This window comes from Lagopus muta, chromosome Z, assembly GCF_023343835.1.
Source record: "Lagopus muta isolate bLagMut1 chromosome Z, bLagMut1 primary, whole genome shotgun sequence".
In the NCBI taxonomy this organism is placed as follows: Eukaryota; Metazoa; Chordata; class Aves; order Galliformes; family Phasianidae; genus Lagopus; species Lagopus muta.
Genome location: NC_064472.1, coordinates 2,118,855 through 2,143,359, shown reverse-complemented (window position 1 = coordinate 2,143,359; position 24,505 = coordinate 2,118,855). Strand labels below are relative to the sequence as shown.

Below are 24,505 nucleotides of genomic sequence, written 5' to 3'. Positions count from 1 at the left end.
GGCTTACATGAGCATAAATTCTGATTTTAACTGTAACCTATTAAGCTATATTCAATCTGACATTCATTTTATTAGCATTCTCCTGAACTCTTCAGGCAAGCTGTAAGAACATTTCTCTTTTTAGCCTCCAAACAATGCCTTATTTACATACTGATAAAAGAATACGATGCCCTCCCCAGCACTGATTAATTGCCAGAAATGATGTATGAGCCCCCCCAGATTCTGAACACACTGCTGCAATGGAAACGTGTGAAAGTAATTCTGTTCCAATTCCATCTCATGGGAATGTGGGCTCATAAGCGTCCAATTAAAACTAATTCCCTTCGATCAAGATGTGCTTTAGGTTCATGTTAATGTAGCAGGATGCATTTAGATCGTGTCTGCGATACATTTTTTACCAGGGTGAGAAAAATCTTAACTATTATACAGAAAGAACACAGCTCTTCATTCCCTCTTCATTACTTTGTGCATGCAAATGGTAATTCTATTTACACTAGCTCAACATGCCATCTTTTAAAGAAAACTGCAGGACAGCCCAGCCAACTAAAAGCCTGCATGGGAATCTGCCTGCAACTCAGATTTTCACGCCAAAAGCTGCCACTCTGATCTGCTGCCTGACACAAACCATAGGAATTCCCTCTGCTACACTTCCTCCTTCAAGCCCAATGGCTGTGGATGGACTTGGACATATCTTTTAGGAAGGCATCCAATCTCATTTTAAAATTCCAGCCTTGGGAAGTCCAGAACTCTGGTTCAACTATTCTGATGATTCATCCACCACGCAAAATGTGCAAACCAGTCTGAATTGGTTTTAGTCTGTGTTGGTTCTGCTTCAATTTCCAGCTACTAGAACACAGTATACTTCTGCATTCTGAACAGAAGGGCCCCTTACTTGCAAATTTCTTTACCCTTAACATCCTGAAACATTTCAGAGTAAACTCATGAAACTGCCCAAGTCAACCTCAAGTCAAGTCGATGCTTTTTGGACCGTTTCTCCCAGAAGCATGACCTACATGATGAAATTGTGCTCGCTCCATGAAAAAACTCCTTGCTGGCATTAAGCCTGGTTGGGTACTTTCTGGCATCAGCAATTTTTCCCCTTCACTGACTGCTGCTTTCCTAAAAAAAATGCTCACAACATGATTTTCAATAGGGCAGGAGTTAATGAACCAGTGCATGCGGGTTTCCAGTAGACAGGCAACCAGTGAGGAGCATCCATTTGAACTCTATTTTGAGACCCAGGTGATTTCTCACCACCACATGCCAACAGCATTGATCTTCTGCCTCAACGGTTTCTTGATCAATATGCTGTGCAGTACAAAGACAAGTAATTCATTACAGAATTATTTATAAACAATTTCCTTCTGCCAAGTCACTCGATGTTGAGTGCAAAGTGATCCTCTCATAATTAAAAAACTCTTCAAGAAAATTACCAGCGGCCAGATGAAAAATTACAATCAAAAAGCAATAACATTAAATTGTAGTAACACAGAGCTCTGCAGGAACCTCTATTTTTGTTGGAGTTTTGTTCCAAAGGAACACAATGAAATGAACTGATTTATTCATACCCCGCTGCAGTGGCCAAAGCCAAAGCCTCATCTCCTGACCTGTGAGCCCAGAGCAGGAACTGAGCCCACACAAAACATCTTCAGTGAAGCTCGGAGAAGATTCCATAAGAACCTACAGGCTGCTCTACAGACATCTCAGCACAGCAGTATCATCAAGCAAGCCCGCACCCTCAAGGAAATATTAACACAGCTTCACAATCTTTATGCTTTATCAAATTTTGCTCACCATCACTTTTATTTACTTCTTATGTCAGTTAATTAAATTGTCACCTGCGCCATGGTCTACCTATAACTAAGCAATAATTGTGCTGCATGATAGCACAGTGATTCTGAAATCCGTGAGCAGCCCAGCCTGGTTCACTTACAGCATCGTTTTCCTGCAGAACTGGAACTTCTTTCAATCTCAATCTGGTCTCATGAGTTAAAATCCCAGGGTAGGAAGGAGGTCCAATAATAAACACATCTTTCTCCCCACTTCCCCTCAGAGGCTGACCCTGAACAAAATGAGTCACCTGAGCTGCTTTGTGGACAACACTTGGACACTTCTGTTTGTCCCAACACTGGGAAAAGCAGAGATGCAGCCCAGATAAGGAAGACCAGCTGGCTTTAGGTAGAACTTCATCACAGCACTGCAGCTATAGAAATATTCCTGGTCCTCTGCAGTGTTTTCAAAGTGAATCTGCAAGGCTGTGATCTGCAGAGACTGCACGCTCTTACAGTAATGTAATTGCATAATTCCATTGACTCTGGTGGCACGGGTGGGATATGGTTGCAGAGCTCATCTGTGTCATGCTGCAGACTGCATGCCCAAACTGCTGCAAGGGCATTACAATCTTATTGGCTATGCTGTGCTGCTTGAGCAAGCCTGGTATTAAGTGATAAAAGACATGCACAGTGGGTAAACTGTGCAAATTTAACATCACATTTCTTTGCCTTTCTTTGGAGAAAAGACCTAATTCCAATGAAGTCATACAGCTTCTCCTTTTGCCCTCCTGCTTCATGAGCATCTCCTCAATTTACAAGGCTCAGCAAACCGAATTTCCTGCTTTCACACACCCAGCGTCAAGCTAGTGATGAACATAAAACTGTCCTTCATTTGCACAGCATTCAAAAACACATCACAGCTTGCAGTGCCTGCTGCCAACCCATGCACCAAGCTAATTTCCTTTTCAGAAATAAGAAAGACACGGAGCACAGACATGAGCATTACAACGTCACACACTGAAGGCGTCCGTCAAAAGGAAACCACCAAAGGTGTGAGTGGAAGAGCACATTTCACATCATGAGGCAAAGTGACTACAACAGAATACAAGTGAGGAGCAATGGCAGATGACAACCCCAGTGTCCGTGTCGTGTCTCCTCTGTTTCATCATTTAGAACAGCCACCAGAAGTAACAGAGGCACTCAATTCCAACCCAGGCTACAACTCCTGCTGCTGCAGGTAGATAAATAGACATCTGCTGTCCTTCCCCTCCACCCCACCTTTAACCAATGTCAGCTGTTCAGTGAGCATGGGACGAGCAGTGTCCATAGATCTGACAGGTCCCAGCATCACACACAGATCTATGGTGGCTTAGAAACCAGCAGCACTGATCAGGACAGTTTTATGGTTTTTACCTGGAGTGCTGCAAGATGCATGCAAAGGGAGGGCTGCAACCTGTAAATCATCACAATCAGTTATTATTAGCCTTTAGAGGAGAGATGGAATGCATGAAGTACTAGCAGGAGATGCATACAGGGCAAAACAGTGCTGCAGTGTTTTGCTGGATGCAGCAAAGTTTCATACTGCTAAACTCTCTCCATCGGTTTCAGTATGGGTGTACCCAGATGCACTTTTTGCTCTAAGAACCTCATAAGCTTCTCATATGAAAACAGTTACAGGGTTATCAGCGCTGCCTTCACCCATAAAGCCACCATACAAAGATTTTGGTGTGGACTGCCCTCCTTGTCTTTGAAATCTGATGGATTTAGCCTGCTTTCATACTGCACTGCTCCAAATTAAGCCGGAGAAGGCCCCTGGGTTTTCAATCTCCTGTGGAGAGCCCCCCATGTAACTCTCCATCATTAAGTACCACTGTAACATTCCTTTTGAACCAGAAGAGCTATTTCAGCTTGCATGCAACGTTTCCTTCCCCAGACAATCAAGCTGGTTTTACTTATGTTCACTGTGTGGTTTTCTGCTATTGTACGCTGGTTAGCTGGGAAGATGCATTTCCAGGCTGAGCGCTTTCCATCCTCTCTCCAATGCTGCCATGCTACTTTTTCCTTGTTTTCCTAAAACTTTTAGCATTTTGGTTAAAATAATTATCCACGGCATCAGCAGTGAAATAGTGAAATTTAATTTTTACTTGGAATAAACATCTTAAAGGAAGTATTTGGGTACTGTGCCTGGAATTCATTTAATTCCCCCTATAATTTACAGTTTCATGGAGCATCCACAATTCTGCATCATGAACTTTTATATAATCAGTGCAGACTGATGGACTCTAGCTGTTCTTCCCATGTGGTGTAGGCACAACTGATAACATCAAAAAGCAGACCTGTCTTAATTTGTCATTAAGTGCCATGATATGAAATTTCATCATTCTCAATCTTGATAAACAATTTATATACAGTGGTACTGAAACAATGGGCAAGTAGGGCAATCAGGGAAGTACTGGACACACTTAAGACAGGTTCTGCTGCTGCACTACGTCCAAACAAAGGACACTACTGCATGGAAGCTTTGTGAACCACAGCTCACAATTCTAACACCACAGCCCTATTCTCTCTCTTAACGTGAAAAGGGTTTAAAACTTCCAAAATCCACATGTTAATTCCAGAATTTGTGCTCAGTCTTTGATGACAGATATTCTGAACGAGAAAAGCTGAATCAGAACTTAATCTGAATCAGATTAAACATCCATTTCCACCACATTTTTAGGACACATACCAAAGATGCCATAAAGACACAAAGAACCCCTTCCCCATCCCACGTCACCCATCACTCAGAACATGCACAGAGCAGGCACAGAGCATGCAGCATGCAGTAAGTGCAGAGCAGAGGTTAATAACCTGGCAGCATAGGATCTGAGAATGTGAGAACAAGTTAAAGACAAGAGTTCCTCTCCATTGTCACTGAGGGTCGAGAAGCAATGCTGCAGCGTGGAGCAGTGCGAGTGGGGGAAATACAGTTTGTCCAAGACATAGACATATCTCCGCAAGTGGCGGCAGGTATAACTGAAAGACAAGGGTGGGGGGAGAAAACAGAAAGAGAGGCATTGTTCTTTAAGAAAGCTAATTCATGTTTTCTGTGCTTTGTGCCAAGAGTCAATGGAAGGTGCCTAAGAAAGCAATGGAGCATCCTGTCACACTGGGAGACAGATCAACCAGCTCTCCGTGAGCGTGAGGATGCTCCCCCCTGGTTGAGCGCCGACCCCAGTGCAGCCCAGGAATCTCCTGCATGGAATGCTCTTGGACTCATCTCTTTCACTGATTTCAGGATGAAGAAATCAGCACTTCACCTCATCTACAGCCTCCTTTGCAAATGAAAACCCTCATTTCAGTTTTATAGGTTAAAACTCAACCAATAAACTTCCCATCCCCAAATAATGAGTGCAAGACCAGCTGAGCCTTGGTTGCCATCAGCAGGCTCCTAAGCCTAACACTTTACCAGGACCAACACCCCCAATTGGTTTGGTTTAAATAGCATTCACCACTAGAATCAAATAATCACCTACCTGTGCTGAGAAAGTCAAGGAACACAAAGATTTGGGGTGCATTGTTTGCTTTCTGCAAACAAAGTTAGTACTTCTTACTAACTTTGAGTAGGAAACCAGCTGCTGTTATGCAATTTCTTTAGGCATCACACCTCTCTCTGATCACAGCTGTAAGTGCTATCAGCATGCTGTGAGCAGTGCAGTATCCAATCACTGGATAGGACAGGGAATGTATTAGAACACCATAATAAAACAGAGCTCCCCCTCAGCTGCCCACAGAGGCCGCAGGATTTTTTTCCAAAACCAGATTAAAGATCATCTTTGGGAATGTTGCTGCTTTGAAGATTTAAACCATCATGTGTCTATTACTTATGTTTAGTTGTTTTGCATTTTACCACCCGTTACTAGAAAAATTGTGCACTATTTCAAGCTGTAAAAATCTCATTCCATCCATTCCATCCCGTTAGATTTTTGTCAAGAATCTGAGAGCATCCCCTAATATCACTTACCCTCCATAGCCAACAGCTTCCCTCTCATAAGAATGAAACTTGATCCGTGAGTGAAATAATCACATTTGGGTTTAATTGGCAAAATGAATGGGAACAGTATGTGATGGGAGGAGGAATGCCCGATAATGTCATACAATCATAGAATGGCTTGGGCTGGAGGGGACCTTAAAGATCACCTGTTCCAAACCCCTTCCATGACCTGGTGGCCAGCTACCAGCTCAGGCTGCCCATGGCCCCATCCAGCCTGGCCTGGAATGCTCCTTTCAAGTACTGGAAGGCTCCATGAGGTCTCCCTGGAGCTCTCCCTTCTCCAGACCAAACAAGCCCAGAGCTCTCACACTCTGCTGGGACAGCACACAGTGAGGCTGTGGATCCTGCCCCTACTGATTACTGATAGGTACGACTTCAACTGATGCCATGAGTAGTGCAACCCTGCACACCTGTCTGCTGCACTGTGTTACAGCCACAAGACCCATCACATTAAAGACTAAGCATTTCTAGCATTACATCCTTCCTTTAGCTACATTACAGTTCCAACAAATCTGAAAAAGAGACATTAAAGAAAGTTAAGAACATCATATTTGACATATAGTAACGTGCACATATTATTTATGTACTTTCTTCACCCCAAGGACCAAACTTTAGCTCCTAGTGCACTGAAATACCATTCCAAAAGAAATCTGTATCTCTTCTAATAAAAAGTAAGAACTGTTTGACCCGCACTTTGAATATTGATAACAAAACATTACAGAGTGTCAAGTTCTAATAGCTATAAAGTGGTGTCTGGTTAAACATGTTTGGGAAAACTGGGTTGAATTTTCCAAAATTACAATGATATTTTTTTATATATACACATATGCATGTATGCATTTTCAAATAACAAGATTTGGTTCCCATTTCTTGAGGCTCTAAAAATAATAGAACTCTTCTAATATATAAATATTACTGTAGCTACATTCTCTATACATTTATGCTTATTAAAGAAGAAATCTCACATGTCCTATTAAGCCTTAAACCATGAACATTCTTTGTATTTAACAGCCACTGCTAACTGACAATGAAAAGAAACCCCCCAAATTTTCTAATCCAAACTGAAATCCAGGTTAGCAGCAGTTCTTTGTAGGCTACAGAGACAGGAACCACGATCAGATAAACACCCATCTCAACCATCAGGTCATCAGTGAGTCCCCAGCAAACTGGTTGGAAGGGAGGATGACAGCAATGGGAACTCAATGGCATAGGATGACATCTTCAGGATGGGACCGAGGCAAAGCTTCAGCCCAAGTCCTCATCCGTCCTGATGGAATCTTCCATTGGTGCTTTGATGAGAGGGTAATGGAAGTCAGAAAGTGGCACTGAGGGGTCTCCAGGGCTTCACTTCTGATGTGTTTATTTGGGGGTTTCTGGATTATCTTTTTCCAGGGAAGCACAAAAAGTTCCACCAAGGACAGCGTGTGGGGAATTGAAACAGAGAACACAGAATGCAACACCAAAACCAGCTCAGGAAAGGCTGTTTTGGTAACCACAAGGAGTGCACATTTTTAACAAAATACACCTGAAGATCTCTGACACAGAATCTGACATCCACGAGACCTGTAAGCTACCTATAGCTTAAGAACTGTTTTCTACTCAGCTTTCTGGCAGCTGCAGGAATGTTTCCTTGCCTGACCCTGGCATTGCTCAACCTTGCCCAGAGACAAGATATAAAATGAGATGGGAGGAAACTTGGGTACTGCTGGGTAAACACTGAAACAATGAAAAAACGTCAAATCAAGTTCAATCACAGTCAACTCCAGCACTCTCTCAGAGAAAACAAACTATTTCCTAGAGAGAATTTGCTGTAGGTCACCATTAGAGGGCCGTAGGGCCAAGAGGGGATGTAGGGCCGTGAGGGGGCTGCAGCTCCTACAATTACAAATTTGATGAACATTTCCCACACTTGCATTCTTTCACGTTTTTTCTGAAGAAAACTGAGCCTCCCTGAATTATCCCATGCTGTGGCCAAAGTGTCACCATGACCTGTCGCGTGCAGAACATGAAGGAAGCCCAACTACGTCAACTTGATGCAGTTTCTATCACTCATCAGTTAAATGTCAATAGTGCTAAATCCTAACAGAGAATGATGAAGTTGAAGCAGGACGCAGGGGCTGCACAGCAGCCATCTGACACCACCAGAAGAGAAAGCTGCCACTGATACTTCCAAGTTTTCTGGCTTAGCTGATCACATCACTCCAAATCTTTAACCCGAGCTCCATGCACTCCAAGAGGTGCACAGAAGAACAAAGCCACAGACTCAACACTCAGCAAAATTGAGAGCTAAACAAGTGGTGGAATTGCTGCTTACAGCAGTTTTTCAACCAAAACTTTAAGGACAGGCTTGAAGAAGACAAGAGCACCGAGCAACTCATGCAGAGCCACTGCCATCCTCATTTATTTAAACCAGAAACTGAGTATTTTCCCTACTGAAGTCAACTGAGATTGTAAAGCAAATTTGTTTTTTGTTTCAGACAAAAAAAATTAACAGCACCAAGCTGATATCTTTTCAACAACACAGAAATGAAGCAAATTGGGCAGGGTATAAAAGAAACACAGAATTCACTCAACCCTCTGTAAATATGATACAGTCTGAAACAACATATACAAGATTCAAAAGACAAATTCCCAGTACTAATGGTTAAATGACTGTAATTCATAATCTTTCTCTCAGTGCATGCCAGATTTTATGAAGGTTATAAATCTCCAACATCATTGAGAAAAAGTACGGTCTTGAAGACTTACATACCATATGCATTAGCTCAGAGAAACTAGATTAATCTGCAGCAATAAAAAAAAGCCAATTTTGCTAAGCCTGATTAACTATCTAGGTCATATTGTTTCTGAAGCAGAATGTTAAAAATGCACCACACAACATCTTCTGCTAAGTTTGAAGACTTAATCGCTAGAGTTTCAAAAGGGAGTTGTGCTACAACATGACTCTATGGGGAAGCCAGCATGAAATCATTTTTTATAAAAAACAATGAAGAACAAGCTAATTAAGCTTCAGCACATGGTAGTCAGCCTCCCAAACTATCTCTGTACATGCAAGGAGAATGTTGTGACGTGCCACAAAGATTTTACTCCCGTTCATGTCAGACAACCTCTACTCCAGGAGTCCTACTCGTCATTAGTCCTACATTCCCAAAGACAAATGCAACAAAAATGCATTCTACACCCACTCAAATCTAAAGAGAGGGTAACAGTAACTTGATTGCCTAATTTGTAAGAACGGCTGTTTTATTCTCTCCTTAGATATTATTAATGTTGTTTTACATAGCACAAACAGCAGAAATGCAACCCACCGAAAGCAGACTTGCCTTCCAGCCAACAGAAGATTGCAATACAAGATTAGGATACGGGACAAATTTTCAGCTCTGTTTGGTATTCTGCTATTTATGACACTGTGATCATAGAATCGCTGAATGATTTGGGTTGGAAGGGAATTTTAAGATCACCTAGTTCCAATCCACTGCTATACGCAGGCACACCTCTCTCTAGACCAGCTTGCTCACAGCCCCATCCAGCCTGGAATGCTTCCCAGGGAAGGGGCATCCACAACTCTCTGGGCAGCCTGTTCCAGTGTCTCACCACCCTCTCAGTAAAAATATCGAACCCAGATCTACCCTCTTCCAGTTTAAAACCATTTCCCCTCATGCCCTCACAAAAAGCCCCTCCCCAGCTTTCCTGTAGGAAAGGTACCACCATGGCATGTCGTACCAATGAACCACAGCAGAAAGAAAACTGCCTAAGTATTATCATTTTTTTTGTTTAGTGCTGGAGAATATTATGAATGACTAACATGCATGAGTTAACAACAGAGAGGTGGGTTTCTGCCATGGTAGGGGTAGCACAGCTAAGCTGCTTATAACATACTATTGGAGTTGGTGCTGGGGTTGCAGGAGATCACATCAGCCTTTCACAGTCTATACTGGAGCACTCGAAACACGGAATGGAGAAGCATAAACATTATTTGAATACTTCAGAAGAGATTATTTGTGATAATGCATCACAGACAGAAGTTCCCATGCTCTGGTGAGGCGCTCTGTCACAGCTCTGACCAAATGTACACCAAGGGTTTATGAGAGCAGTACTGGGTTTGTGAACAGAAGTATTCATAGTGAAGGAGGACAAGGAAATGAAAAACAAATCCTGCAAGCAATTGACAGACTGTAAATCAAACAATAAATATGAAATTCTTGTACAAAAAGGCCAAATTATCTCTGTACAGATGAAGTTGTGTTAAAAAGAACAAAAGGATTTGTTCATTAGGACCAGACGCAAGGAACTGATGACCCTTAACAAAAAAGATATGAAAGAGCTGGGAGTGTTTAATCGGTGCCAGCATCTGAGACACAGAATGAAGTCTTTTGTCACTCAGATGAACCATTCCTTGGAAGATGCACATTCAAGAGCCATGGGGATGTGGCACTTGCAGACACGGTCAGTGCGCATGGGCTGGGAGGGCTGGGGCTGGACTTGGGGGTCTTGGAGGTCTTCTCCAACCTCAGTGATTTTGTGATCAGCTCCAACTCTGCAGTCTGCATGAAGCTGCAAACCTCCCATGGAAGGAAAGCTCCAGGGCAGAGCAGGAGGGACTGCAGCACTGCTCACCTGAACCATCGCCCAATGCACAATGGGATCCATCCAGTCTGAGCCCATGTAAATTGTGCTATTCGGTGAAAGAGCTATTTGTGGACCCAAGAGTATAATTAATGAGTTAAAGAGACATGTCTCTACACAGCTTCATAGCCAATTTATTTATTCATCGCAGAGTTAAGTGTATTTACTACCTAAAAGCCTGTTCTTTCCTCAACTTGCTGTAGGCCACGACCATTAAAAAGGTTGAGTCATTCAACGGTTATAAAGACCAGTTGCACTTTAAAGAAGTTAAATCCTGATCCTTTCTTTTGCACCTATAGTTTCATCCTCCACTTTAAAGTGCATGATGTTTTCAAGCACAGTATTTTACTTCTGAGCCATGCAAAATAAGGTGAAAGCATACGGTGGTGGGAAGTACCGTGACTCAAGTTCTTATGGGCTCAGAGGGGTTTTGTCCTCCTAAAATCCTGCTTGACAATGCACACAGCCCTGGTGTCCAAAAGCACGATTTCTGTGCGTGGCATAGATCTGCTGCAAAAGAACACATCTTCACACACCAGGAGAGAGAAACTGCAAACCTGGAAAGCGTCACCCATGGTTAATGGCATCAGTTATAATGTGAAATCAGCAGCAGCCACACAAAAACAGAAGCCATGATTTAAAATCAGTGCTATTTTATTTTATATTTTATACTAATGCCTACTTAAAGCCATAGCACGATTTTCGTCTATGAGATAAACCATTCTGAGTCTGCTGCTCATTCATTCACTTAGATTGCAGTTGGCAGTTTTTTCCCCAGAGAGGGAATTTCTAAAAAGGAAATAGTATCTGCTGTGCCTGAATGAAGCAGCGACGAGCCAAGCAGCCTGCAACTGAAGACAGAGGACAGGTTCAAGCAAGTTATTGTCCTGAGTCACTTTGCAGTTGGTTTTGAATGGAACGTATTTATGGGACAATGTTCCTTAAAAGAAACAACAAAGACAAAACTGCAGTTTCTATGATTCTCCTAGAAGAACAGATAACAGTTTCTAACAGACTGCTAGCGTTCCCTTCTGTTTTCAAACTCTCAGATCTTGCAGAGGATAATTTACTGGTACAGAACAAACTTTTTAAATTGCAAAAACTGTAAGAATCACTTTACAATAGACTCCCCAAAAACCCGAAAAAATATAGTGGAATACAACTCAGTAATTGTTTGCAGAGTATTGATTTTCTTTTCTTCCAGACCAGTTAAAAGAAGTCAGAATTGTACTAACAGGACTGGAGTAACACTGATAGATTTCTCATTTTTGCTTCTTCTCAAAATGAAACCTGCAGAAAACTTAAATGACACTGGATTCTGAGCGCTAGCAGTGATGGAAGATCTTGAACAGAAAGAAAAAAAAAGCAAAAAAAAAACCCAACCAACCAACCAACCAACGACGATGATAATGGTATTCATGGCAATCAATCAAAAGTATTCCTTCAGATTGACCCCGAATGTAAAAACTAAATCACCTTCACTGGAATTAAGGAAAAATACTGAGGTCATTTTATGTGCAAGCTTTTCTTCTGGAACTTGCTAAAAACCAAGACTTCATGTATTTCTGATCTTTGTTCTGCCATCACTGATTAGTTAGCCATGAGTGAGATCTGTTGCATCACACTGATGAAGAGACATCACACTTCTGGTTATCTGATTATTTTGAACACCTCAATATAATACTGAAGTTCAACTTGCAAACTGGGGAAATAAGGAAAGAAAATAAAACCAAAACAACATGCTTCCCAGAGATACTACTCTGGAGGCATTTAAGAGATGTATGGATGTAATGGGATACGGCTTAGCAGTGGATGCACTAGTGTTAGATGAAATAGGTATCAAGATTTCGATGAATTTCAGTTCTACGGCCAATTTTTTGTGCTAATTCTTCACCCAGAGAGTGGTGAGGCTCTGGCACTGCTGCCCAGAGCTGCGGGTGTCCCATCCTTGGAGATGCCCAAGGCCACGGATGGGCCCTGAGCAGCCTGAGCTGTTGGGGGGCAGCCAGCCCACAGCAGGGATGGGGCTGAGTGGTCCCAAGCACTTCTAAAGGCATGCAGGGTGCTCAGCTGCTCGTGCCAGATGGAGGATGATGGCATTACTGTCCTGTCAGGAGCCCCAGCAGGACCCACTAGGCTTAAACCAAATTCAAGGCTATTTCCACGTTGGAAACAGCTGACGTGGCCCTAAAGCCTCACCTCCATATGCTACACCACAGCAAAACAGGGCAACACTATGGAGCACTCCTCTTTCTGTTCATGTAACATTTTTATGTCTGCCCACAACTACACTCAGCGCACACCAAAAAGTGTGTTTCATTCCTTTCAAAAAGTAGCTTACGTTCACTTTGCTATCAGCAAGACATTTGACACTGCTGTTCCCTTTTCCTCATCTGAGAAATGATTGTCTCCCCTCGTTTGTCACAGCTTCTCCTGCTAATTGCAATGACACCTCCCGATTTTGGCAAGACTGATCAGCTTATCATCTTCTCCACTGCTCATCTAGGTCAACAAGCTGCTAACGAAGCCAGCATATGCTGCTTTTATTTAATACTGGCAAGATCTTTACAAATTGTTTTTATCTCCCAACAAAATCACTCCAGAGATTCTTGAACCTCCACTGAGGTTGAAAAGACCTCAATGATCACCAAGCGCCATCCCAGCTCATCCCACCGTGCCCACTGACCACGTCCCCAAGTGCCACATCTTCATGGCTCCATGGACACATCTCCATGGACAGTGACCCCATCACTCCCTGTACAGCCTATGCAGGTGCCTGATTGGTCTTCCAGAGAACAAATTTTTCCTAATATTCAGCCTGAAACTCCCCTGGTGCAACTTAAGGCCATCCCCTCTCATCCTATCATACCTGGGAAATATAATGAAGGCTCTTTTCTGAAAAGCCATTTGTTTTGACTCCACTTGCAATATCCTGAAAGAATGAAGTTATCATTTTTGTACCATGCTACACTGTGCAGAAAAAATCTTCTAAAGCAGCTTCTTGGAAATAGAAAATCATTTATATCCAAGGTAGGTAACAACATGTTCTCCGCTAACCTATAATGCTACCAAGCTATCTCAGAATTGAGAAGCATTAAAAGCACAATGCCTTTAAGGCTTCCAATTCTCATTTCTAAAGCTGTGCCTATCAGTTCTGCAGCCTTCCATTCCGAAGAGAGCTTAGTGCTAATCAAAGGCAACTAGCAAAGGAGACAAAACATTGATACAAATATTCCTAGCAACAAATTTCTGTATCAAGAGAGTGGTGAGGTGCTGGAACAGCTGCCCAGGGAGGCTGTGGATGCCCCCGTTCAAGGCCAGGTTGGATGGGGCCCTGGGCAGCCTGGGCTGCTATGGAATGTGGAGGTTGGTGGCCCTGCGTGTGGCAGGGGGTTGGAGATTCATGATCCTTGAGGTCCCTTCCAACCCAAGCCATTCTATGATTCCATGATTAACCAGGCAGAGTGTTATATATAGGACATTACTGTCTCAGAGTGGTGACAGAGAGATGCCGGATTGCCCTTTAAAGCAAAAGCAAAAGATGATAGCTGAGTTCCAGGTAAGCCGTCTGCTATTTCAGTGACACAGCTCATTGCCCTCTGCTTCTTTTTCCTTTTCATTTGGTTACTAAAAGGAAGGGGAAAGCTCACACTCAGGGGGTTCAGTCTTTAGCAGCTCTGATCACGGTGCATTTATGGCACCATTCAGAACTCCATCTTCCATTACTGCATAACTTGACTGCTGGAGTCCCTCAATGCCTTGGCGTGAGATCAGGAGCAGCCTCTTTTCTCAAGGGTATGGACACTTCTGTTACGATTAAGAGATCAGTAAACAGAGATTTAACTTAATTGTCCAATTAAAATTGGAACCCAGAATACACAGCTTTTCTACAGATTGCTCTCACAGTCTCATTCAGAAGCTGCTGTTGAGGTCCAGCTCCCAGCACGCATGGGACAATGCAAACCTGCACATTCCAGAGCACCCCACAGCCATGCAGTTCTAAGCAACACAAATGCTCTGTTACAGCAGTACCAATGGAAAAGTAAGAAAGGACACGGTTTTCTACTGTGTGAGTCAATGTAAAGGCTGGTTATCACACTCTTACTCCATCTGCTAATGTCTTACGTCTAATTACCTTACTCTGATTATTGAAAACTGAAAGCTGACATTTACAAAATCAGGCTTTTCCCATACTGTTTGACCCTCAGTGGGTCAAACAGTCACACCCCTAAATTCAGAATAGTCCTAAAAAACGTCATATCTGAAAGCAGTTCTGATTTAACACCACTGTGCACCATCAGTGCATTTCACTGATGAAAGAAAGAAGCCAGAAACATGATTTTAACAGAATTGCTTCATTAATTTATTTTGCTGCACGCATGCTTTTCATTTAAAATCTGAAGTTCTGACAGCCCTGAATTTTTACCATTTTACCATGAAAATGAGAAGCAACTTTCTTTGTTGTTGTTGATGAAAGAGAATTAAATCAGAAGCCAAAAGGCTTTGAAGCATCACTGCAGCAACCTGACCATTTTTTCCAGTCCTTCTCCTTCAGAAATTCCTTTGATTTGGTTACCCCGGTTGCACCAGTGCTCTGCACCAACTGCCCCAGTGCTCTACAGGAAGCTGGATGCTACGGGGCTCCCCAAAAGCACCTGAACATCAAAGGGCACAAAGAGGCAGGAAAACCAGAATGATCAGTGCAAACCACGGTGGGGAGGGACGCATTCATCTTCCTACCTGGGAGCAGGCTGGGGAGTTCCAAGCCAGCAATTATGTCTCATTATTGCCAACGTTAAGAAATTTGATGAAGCAGTTGGTAAATTCTAATTTCATCACTTTTGCACATCACTAATTTCAGAATTTTTGGTTTAGTGATCAGCAGGTCAGATCCCACACGTCCTGCTGTTGCACTGTGTTTTGCTTTCTTTGCAGAAGGGCTGCCTGAGGAAGCAGTGCCTGTCCAACCCAAACGTCTGCTGCTTCTATGCAGAGATCTTGCCTGAAGAAAGGGTAGATTTGGAGTAAAGATAAAACAACACAAACAAGCAAAGCAAAAACAAACAAACAAAAACCACACAATCCCAACCTGCAAACCCACATCAATGTAACTCACTGCTACGGAACCAACCACAGAATGAAATTCTTCTGATTGTACTTTTTTTTGCTTTATAAATCAAGTTGCGAAGTCAGGAGAGACTTCAATTTCTCCCCAAAGCCATAAAGACTGACAGCTCTATGTGCAGACCTGATTAACAAACACACTGCAAACTCATCACCATTCTGCCAAACACGAGACATGAGAAATGATTAATTTTCTCCTTGTTTCTAGTTTATAAAAACAGCAACTGACATTCTAGGGGAAAGCACAGGCAAGTAACGTGCTCTCTTTAGATCAATATAATGTGACAGTTGACAATATGATCAACTAATCTGATTGCATACAGCCTATAAAAAGGTGGGCGTAAAGAATAGTCACTGAGAGGTCTAGCACTCTATCAAATTATTTCAGAAATATCACAAAGATGTGTCATGCCATGAAGGTCATAGAACTACAGACCCACAGAATGGCCTGGGTTGAAAAGGACCACAATGGACCAAATCATCTGGTTCCACCCCCCTGCTGTGTGCAGGTCACCAACCAGCAGACCAGGCTGTCCAGAGCCACATCCAGCCTGGCCTTGAATGCCTGCAGGGATGGGGCATCCACAGCCTCCTTGGGCAACTTGTCCTTCATTGACCTGAAGGTCAATGAAAAGAACAAAATTAAACACTTTAATACAGAGCACGGTGAGCTAAACAAAATTTGAATTTACAAACTCAGCTCATATTTCCATCATAGCCAAACCCATTCTTGGGTAACCAGTGATAGGAGAGAGATAGAACAAGAGCTGATGGCCTCAAGTTGCACCAGGGGAGGTTCAGGTTGGGTATTAGGAACAATTTCTTCTTAGAAAGAGAGGCCAGGCACTGTCACGGGCTGCCCAGGGAGTGGTGGGGTTCTGTCCCTGGAGGTGTTTAAGGAAAGGCAGATGTAGCATTTAGGGACGTGGTTAGTGGGCAATCCTGGTGGCAGGTGGGTGATTGGAATAGGTGATCTTAGGGGTCCCTTCCAACCTTAATGATTCTATGATTCTACAAACTGAAATGATTCGATATCACAAAGACTGAAGAAAGTTCATAGCAAACATTTCTGTAGTTCCTTTGTTAATCTCAAGTTACTGCTGTGATCACAGAAGGTATTACAGGACTCGGACAACTTTACTTTAAGCAACTAAGGCCTTCACAGAAAACTGGCTGATAAACCTGAAATAGTCTAGATGTGCATTACTGCATGCTTACATATGTAGCAACATGGCTTCGCATGAACAAATATAAATGCAGAGATATAAACACAGAGACACGTGCACCTACTATTAAAATCCAGAGAGTTCTTTAGAAACAAGTCAAATTAAAAGAGCACTGCTGTGGGAAATACATCTTGCACTCATTTCATACGCATTCTTCTTTTTGCAGCACCAACCCCGGTACAAATTTTTCTCATCCAGAACAAAATTTACTGATTGATGCTACTTGGAATTGCAGAATAACATCACTATTTGGGTTGGAAGGGACATTTAAAGGTCATCTCGTCCAACCCCTAATTATTACCAAACACTCTGCATACGTAATACACCATTTAACTGAATTTCAGACATTCTTCTTCCAAATTACACTCCATTAGAAACCATCTCAGTGCTGAAGAGGTGCAATTTCATGTAACATCATGCAATTTCATTCTTAAAGGACCGGATTCTGGAGCAACGTCTGCCACGTCATGTCATGGCCAAAGAGATAAGAGCACACAACAGATTTAACTGTGCCATCTTATGGCATTTCTTTTAATTTCCTTAAGCTGTCCAACGGAGAGCAGCTGATGAGCCATTCATGGTGGCTCACACAGCCCTGCATGTAAATGGCTGCTGTGAGAGGGTGAGAAAAAAGGAAAAATTCGCCCCATAAGTTCACTTAATGCTTAATGTGCATGCCTAATTAGTGAGGTGTATGGCAACCTCTAGTGGTCCTGCTTAGAAACCTCTACACCTACAAAGAAAGCAGCAAACATTCCTGCAGACAAAGCCGTAGAGACGCAGGAAAAATGCTCAGCTGACAGAACCAGTCCCACAAACATCAGCACTCTGCAAACAGGATAGATGCAGTGCAGCACCACATCCTTGGCACTGCCCTGATAAAACACCTCTGAGTAATTCACAACACATCAGTGCTAACAGTGGGCAGAGAGGAAGGATTGCACTGAACAACACGAAGTCGTTGCAATCTATAGGAAAGGACATCCGACCTGAAATGAATGCTGCCCTGCTTCTCGTCATAAAGCATCTCTGACATCTGTTTGTCTTTCCAGCACATGCTGGTGATAAATTCACGCAAATCTGTCCATTCTCATGCCTGCTGGAATGTGAAACAAATTAGCCAACATTATGGAGCTGGATTTTGCTGAGCTCCAATGCATGCAGGACTGAATATTCTCCCCCACTTCCTTCACAGAAGTTGTCTTCAGAATTTAAAGCAATTGCAACTTCTGCTCAGAACAGGATTAGGATGGAGATGGAATTACTTCTCACATGAAGAACGGAACCACTAGAGCAGCTAGTGAGGCTCCAATGATGACTGCCCATTCAATTATATTGCTAAACAGACTTTAAGTTAAGTGTTATATCCTAAAATACATATATTCCTAATTACCTGATACTCTTTATAGGCTTTTCCTTCGCAGAAAGACTTTTTTTAATCCAGGATGCTGTGGTTTATTCTCTCAGAGATGTTTGCACTCTGATGATAGAACCAGAACAACAATCTGAAGTATGTTCTGTTTTGGGATCATGGAGCAGGTTAGGTCTTTTGGTGCTGGCTACATTTAATAATAGTGACTCAGTACCAAATAAGAGAGGACTTAATGATCTCCAGAGGTCCCTTACAATCCCTACAGTTCTGTGATTCTGCAAGGTAGGAAAAGGAAGAATATATGCCTCAAAACAGTCATTTTTAATGAAATGTATGCATTGATAAATATTTATTCCTATTGCTTCTAATGCATTTTTATAGAAGGGTCTTTTGATTTATAAGCAATCCATCACAATTATTGTGACAAATAAGATCACGATCTTGGTGGCCATTTTTTGCCTGTTTTCCAGACATGCAGCTTTCTAACTGTAGGACAAGATTCTGAGTGAACTATATTCAAAAATTGAGGGAAAAAGAATCAAATGCTGTCCTTAACCCTCTTCTTATTCTCATTCTGTTTCAAATTTCATCTCCTTCATTCCAAATTTCTACTGCACGGTAATATGGAGCATCCAGCTACAGAAGGGCAGAAGTTTAAAAACAATTGTGTGGCATATCTTTGAACTATGTAATAAAGTTATGCTGTACATGATGCATACCATATTGCCTTTCCAGTGTCCTTCCTCGACTGATGAGGAAGTCCACTTTCTGTACCCATCCTTACCCTACTCCAACATTATTTCCAGAACAATACAGCCAACCCTGCTGGCAGCCAGAACTCGTCGTGTGTTAGACAACAACACCAGAACCATATCTTCCATACAAATTTTAGCACAATTCTTTCACAAGCAGCCATATTTCAACATGTTTAGACAGATGATAAATAAGGCACATCAACTTCATGGCAGGTTGTTGAAATGTTGCATATGAGGAGTGCAAGAGAACTTCATCAGGTTCCACATCCTTCCTGGGGTCGTGGACAGGTGTCAAACATCAAGGTCAGTGTGCCCCAAAGACGTATGGAGAAGTGGTGCAAAGTGCATGGTAGAAGCTATGATTTCAGAGTTTGCAAGTGCTTGGAAAGCTCAAACTCCACCCTTCCGATTTGAGAAATGAGGAGTGCAGGTGTGCAAGACAACGTCTGAGATGTGTAGCAGGAAAATAGCTCAAGTCTGAACACTCACTGTCACGGGATTTTAGAAGGATGTGTGTGTTAAACACGGAAAAGACGATGGAAGCGTTCACACTGATGAGTAGTTGATATTTTCACAAACAAGCATTTCATGAAGAGAAGGGACTAGGAGTGAATTAAATCCAAACTAGAGAGGTTTAAGAATGAGGTATGTTTTCTGTTAACCAAGTCCTTTACAAAGCGTACAGGCACGCAGTTATCATTTACTTATTTCTGGCACACTGTCTGCACTGACAAGCACTAAAGAAGTTTATTCCAGATTGCATTCATAAGGACCTTCCCAATTTCCCCCGGAGCACGGAGCAGGGCTGGCTGCCAGAATGAGCAGGATGCCCCATGTGTGATACCTCCCTTCACAAAGGGTCTGGAGCACAGCAAAAACGGGAAGAATCAACTCCAGTACCTCCTTCCTAAGCTACGGCCATGCTCTAGAACCACAGCACATGAAAAGTATCATGTAGGGTTTACTGTCCGTACTTTCAGCACATTTTGTCTGACTTAAGAAATCAATCTTTTGTCAAATGTGCAGGAGGAAGTAAAGCACGTTGAAAATCCAGTTTGCAAAGTACTTGACTGCCAGCAGAGTGCATTCCTATAATGTGATGCATGAGTACAAGAAGCATAACTTACAGAAATTTGTGAAAACCTTCAAGCTTTAAGGCTGCTACTGAGCTTTGTGTTATGAGAAACAAAAGCAGGAGTTATTCAGGTAGAGATACTCACATTTCTGTGCATTCAGAACAGACCCAAATGTAAAGAAAATAAAATTAATCGTGCTACTCTTCAGTTACTCAGTTATCATTTCAGCTGTTAAGTTCACCAGCTTCATGGCATAGAAAATTCAAGTCCCTCTGCCCCTGAGATTCAGCAAGGTGTAAGGAGAAGTTTAAGAAGAAGTCCACTTCAGAAGTTTCATATTTACCTGATGATTCTCTGTGCAGCATACTGGTGCAGTGAGCGGAACTGTGCTGACATATTGGCTAGGGCTGCCAGGCAGTTATTGTGCAGGTATTTGTCCTGTCAGAAAGAAGGGAGAAAAACCAACACATCAAACTATCCTTTTTATACATAGTGACATCTGTCGCAGGAAACCACTCAGAGGACTGATACCCATTGTTTCAAAGGCCACGGTCAAAAGCTCACAGGAGAATGACAAAGTTCATACATGCAGTCATGTTTTAAATATTTCTCTTTTGATAGAAGGCTTATAAGAGCGATTTGACACAGATTTCAGGGTGCACTTACGTGTCTTACATGTATACCTTCATATCCTTAGCAAATTCTTTTACAAAACATCACAGGAGTAATAAATACAGAAATAAATTCTTCTCTTCCTTTATCTCTCTCCATTTTCTAGTCTTATCCTAACATTTCCTGCTTTGTAACTCATTTCTCTACTAACTCTCTCAAAACATTCCATATATCCTACTATACTACTACTATTACTAAATATTAATATGTGATACTATTACTATATGATATTACTACTACAACTATTACTCCATGATACTTAACATTTCTGCTCCCCTTTTAGAATGCCAGAAGCCATTTGTTCAGAGGAGCACTTAAGTGATGGCACTACCAAAGCCAAGGGTTTTACAAAGCCCAACGTCAGAGCCCTCAGTGAGATGGGAACCGTCACTACCCATGGAGTTTGGCTGCAGGCAAGTAAAAACTGACTGGGACATTGCTTAAAAGAGAAGAAAAAAAATCTTGAATCCACATATGACTTGCTGTGGTACTATTAATAACATAATATTATTCAGTATATTCAAATTTGGCAAGAATTCATACATTGTTTTGAGCCACCAGCACGACCAGCCCCCTACACATCAGTGTTTAATTACACCTACGAGGGATTTATTTTCCCTACTCTGATCTAAAATATACACGTACTCTTGAGTGTAACAGACTCCAGGTACTACAATCAAAACGCCCTGCAGTGGCTGTTCTACATCATAAGAACACTGACTACACATAGAACTGAGCTGCCCACTTCTGAGTAATAAGAGTAGAAGCAAAGAAACTGTAAGCAATTGTTTTTCCCCATTAGACAATGGAACTTTTTCTTCTTATCTGATAAACAGTCCTGTACCTAAATTATGGAATTCAGAGAGTCCTACTCAATGAATTGAATGATAATACAGAAACTGTCCTACAAGTTCAGAGCCATCTAACACCGTGCTTAGCTAATACGGCTGTTCTTCCCATTTCCTTCCATCCTACAACTTCCAGTGCCAACTCACTGCAACAGAAAGAGATCCCACACCCTGTTTGAGGCTGAAATCCTGCTGCTTAACTTAGAAGCCCTCACTGTGTACACAAGCACTCGATGTAACTCTTACCCGTGTCCGTGTCATGTTGTACTGGATGGTTCTTATCACAACGAGTATCAGGAGACTCCCAAGTGAGATCTCTGTTAGGACACGCTCAGCATACCACGTGATGTTTTTCAATATCTGGAAAGAGGAAAAAGGTTGTTCAGCATCTGGGTCTGAATAAGAACACAGAAAGGTCCTCGGACTCCCTTTTCCCTTAACCTAGCTGATGGCCTTGTTCAATTTCATTAACTACTGTTGGCAAAATGTTACACAAAAACATTTCTGACTGTATCTCTTCCTTCCATCTCTTACTTGGATAATTGGAAAGAATGTTGAACTTCATCCTGCGTCATTTGGCTTGTACAATTCCCTCTTCCTCCCACTGATCAATAAGCTCAGAAAGGCCTCTATTTTGTATAGAGAGGATGGAGACATAGCAACAAACTAAACAAGCACTTAGAAATACTTTCAGAATCTAAAGCCTCCTCCAGCTAACTAAAAAATCTCAGTAAATTAATCTACACGGGATACTGAAGAAATTCACAATACCAAATTCTGCAAAGTCTGCAGCAGAATATCTGTGGCAAAATCTGGGCATCTCCCACTGTATCAGCCCTTGGTTGGGTGATGCACAACTCTTCCGCTACAACTGAACGTTGCCAGAGAAATAATCAAGAGAAATACTTTATAAACATTAATTGTATGTCAGGCTTGATGCAATCATTTGGTTGCAAATCACCGAACGAGCACAGAACTCACTTCCAAAAAGGTCACTCCAAATTGTTCATTTCCATGGTAGCATGGAAATTGTCATTTGAAATTCTCTATGTAACATATATTGAAGGAGAATGGGCACTGCTCAGTGCCTTTACAGACCACAGCCCTCCACGTGGTTATTTTCTCCTGCTGCTTCTCAAGGTCTTGAAGACGTTCCATTACAAGAATTTCAATGTCAAACAGTATTTGCTGAAGACGTGTGGTTTAGAAGGAAATAATGAGGCCACATGAGGTACCTAATGGAGAGCTCCATAATTCAGAGCGCATTACCAACCCACGCCCTGCAAAAGCTGGCTGTGGAATTACTCACTGTGCACTGTTCATTTCTGCCTCTCATCCTCCTCATTTTGTGTTCGCCCCCACTGATGACGGACACGACACAAATGCAGAGAGGGCAGTGTGTCCTCGTTGATACTGACAGAGTTTGTCCCTGTTCCTGTGAATATTTTTCCTATTAACAGCCAGTGCACCCAAAAAACTTGTACCAACAGCAGTAAGTGAAGCATATAAGTCTTCTTTCCTTTCTCTACCTTTGAGAATGAAACAGGAGACTCAGAGCTGTTCCATTAACCCAGCTTCTCCAATTCAGCCCAAAGACTGGATCTGCTCAAACAATACTGAATTACTTTTATATTCAGCTGGTGTATTTGCAAAGGGATGTATTTCAGCAAGGAACAAACCAATGCAAAGGTTTTTTTACAGAGGATTCGAAGAGATGGCATGCTGGAGCCTACAAACAGGAGATATCCTTCCCTGTGACACCCAAATCATCAGTTATTAACACTGGCTGTTGTTTCCCTGCAGTATTACACATACTGAACACATTTAAATACTGATTTGGTTTGTTTTAAAACTACTATGAAAGTTATGAATCATAGAACTGCACAAGAACTGGAAAGAAATGAGCTATCCCATATTATTGACAAAACCAGATTGGTCTTTACAGCCTGCAGTGAAAACCTTTGTTTACTCCTGTTATAAATGAGTCGAGCAGCCCACCTTCCAGCAGGCAAGCTATCCCAGAGCTGATACCTCTCAGTACTTGAAGTTATTTGCCCTGGTTTTCAGTTCACCTTCCTTACCACTTGCGTCCCACCACCATTTTCTGATACACAACCAACAGAAGATTTCCATTCGCTAGTTCTTCCATTTATTCTCATTTTGGGTCAACACGCAACAAAACTTTGCATTTTCATTCCTTTTAAATTTTGCAGATTGCTTTTATGAAAGCATGGTACTTTTGTAGTCACAATATGACCTGCCATGACTACCCCTATGTCTCTATCTATAGAGATTCAAATTATAGCAACTTCTGAACAATCACCAACATTCTGGGTAGATTTGCAATCTGCAAGCATCTCCCTGGACACTAATGAACAAGCCCTTTAATAAGCAACAAAAGCAGAACTGAAGCTTAATGCAGTGCACTTAACAACCTTTAAGGATACTTTGCTCTTCATTTACTTAATCCCCTTGTAACCAACATTTAACAGGGATTCTCCCTACATTACAACATTATTCTAAAACAACGTCAGAATCATAACCCACTTTCTTATGAGAAGCTAAGGGACTAATGAAGGCTGCACATCAAAATATTTCAGTTAATGTACTTGTGTCCAAACAGACAGGTAAAAATCCAGTGACTAATCTAATAGCTGCTAGACTTGCTGCATTAAAAATAAAACCAGCAAATCCTAATTTTTGTGTACATGGTTACTAATCATCTTCTGCTACAGAAAAACAAGTTCAGTGTGCACAGCTAAGATTTACATAGTGCAATTATTATTTTTTAGATATTGATTTTGTACAGAGGAACATCAGTAGTCTACATGGGAGTCTTGTAGAATATTAACATCACATTTTTCATTGCACATCAAGTGAGGTGTATTTCTTTAAAGAGAAAATTAAAGGTTCAATTTAAAAATGAACACGTCAGCAAGGAAGCTCTTGTTCTCCCTTTCTAATCAATTTGTTGATCCTGGTTCCTTTTCCACCAATGTGC

The 24,505-nt window shown here is 41.9% G+C and overlaps 1 protein-coding gene across 7 annotated transcripts in view; it reads right to left on the bottom strand.

Annotated features, from left to right (window-relative positions):
• The window catches only part of DYM (dymeclin), a 150,442-nt gene that overhangs the window by 54,061 nt on the left and 71,876 nt on the right, over positions 1-24,505 (bottom strand). For 6 of the 7 annotated variants that reach the window (XM_048931597.1, XM_048931594.1, XM_048931595.1 and 3 more), the window contains 2 exons: positions 21,751-21,864; positions 20,328-20,422 (listed from right to left, as the gene is read on the bottom strand). In XM_048931597.1, the coding sequence (XP_048787554.1) occupies positions 20,328-20,422; positions 21,751-21,864 (209 nt within the window). Of the gene's footprint in view, positions 1-4,622; positions 4,788-20,327; positions 20,423-21,750; positions 21,865-24,505 lie in introns of all 7 variants that reach the window. The other variant, XM_048931601.1, reaches the window with a different exon arrangement.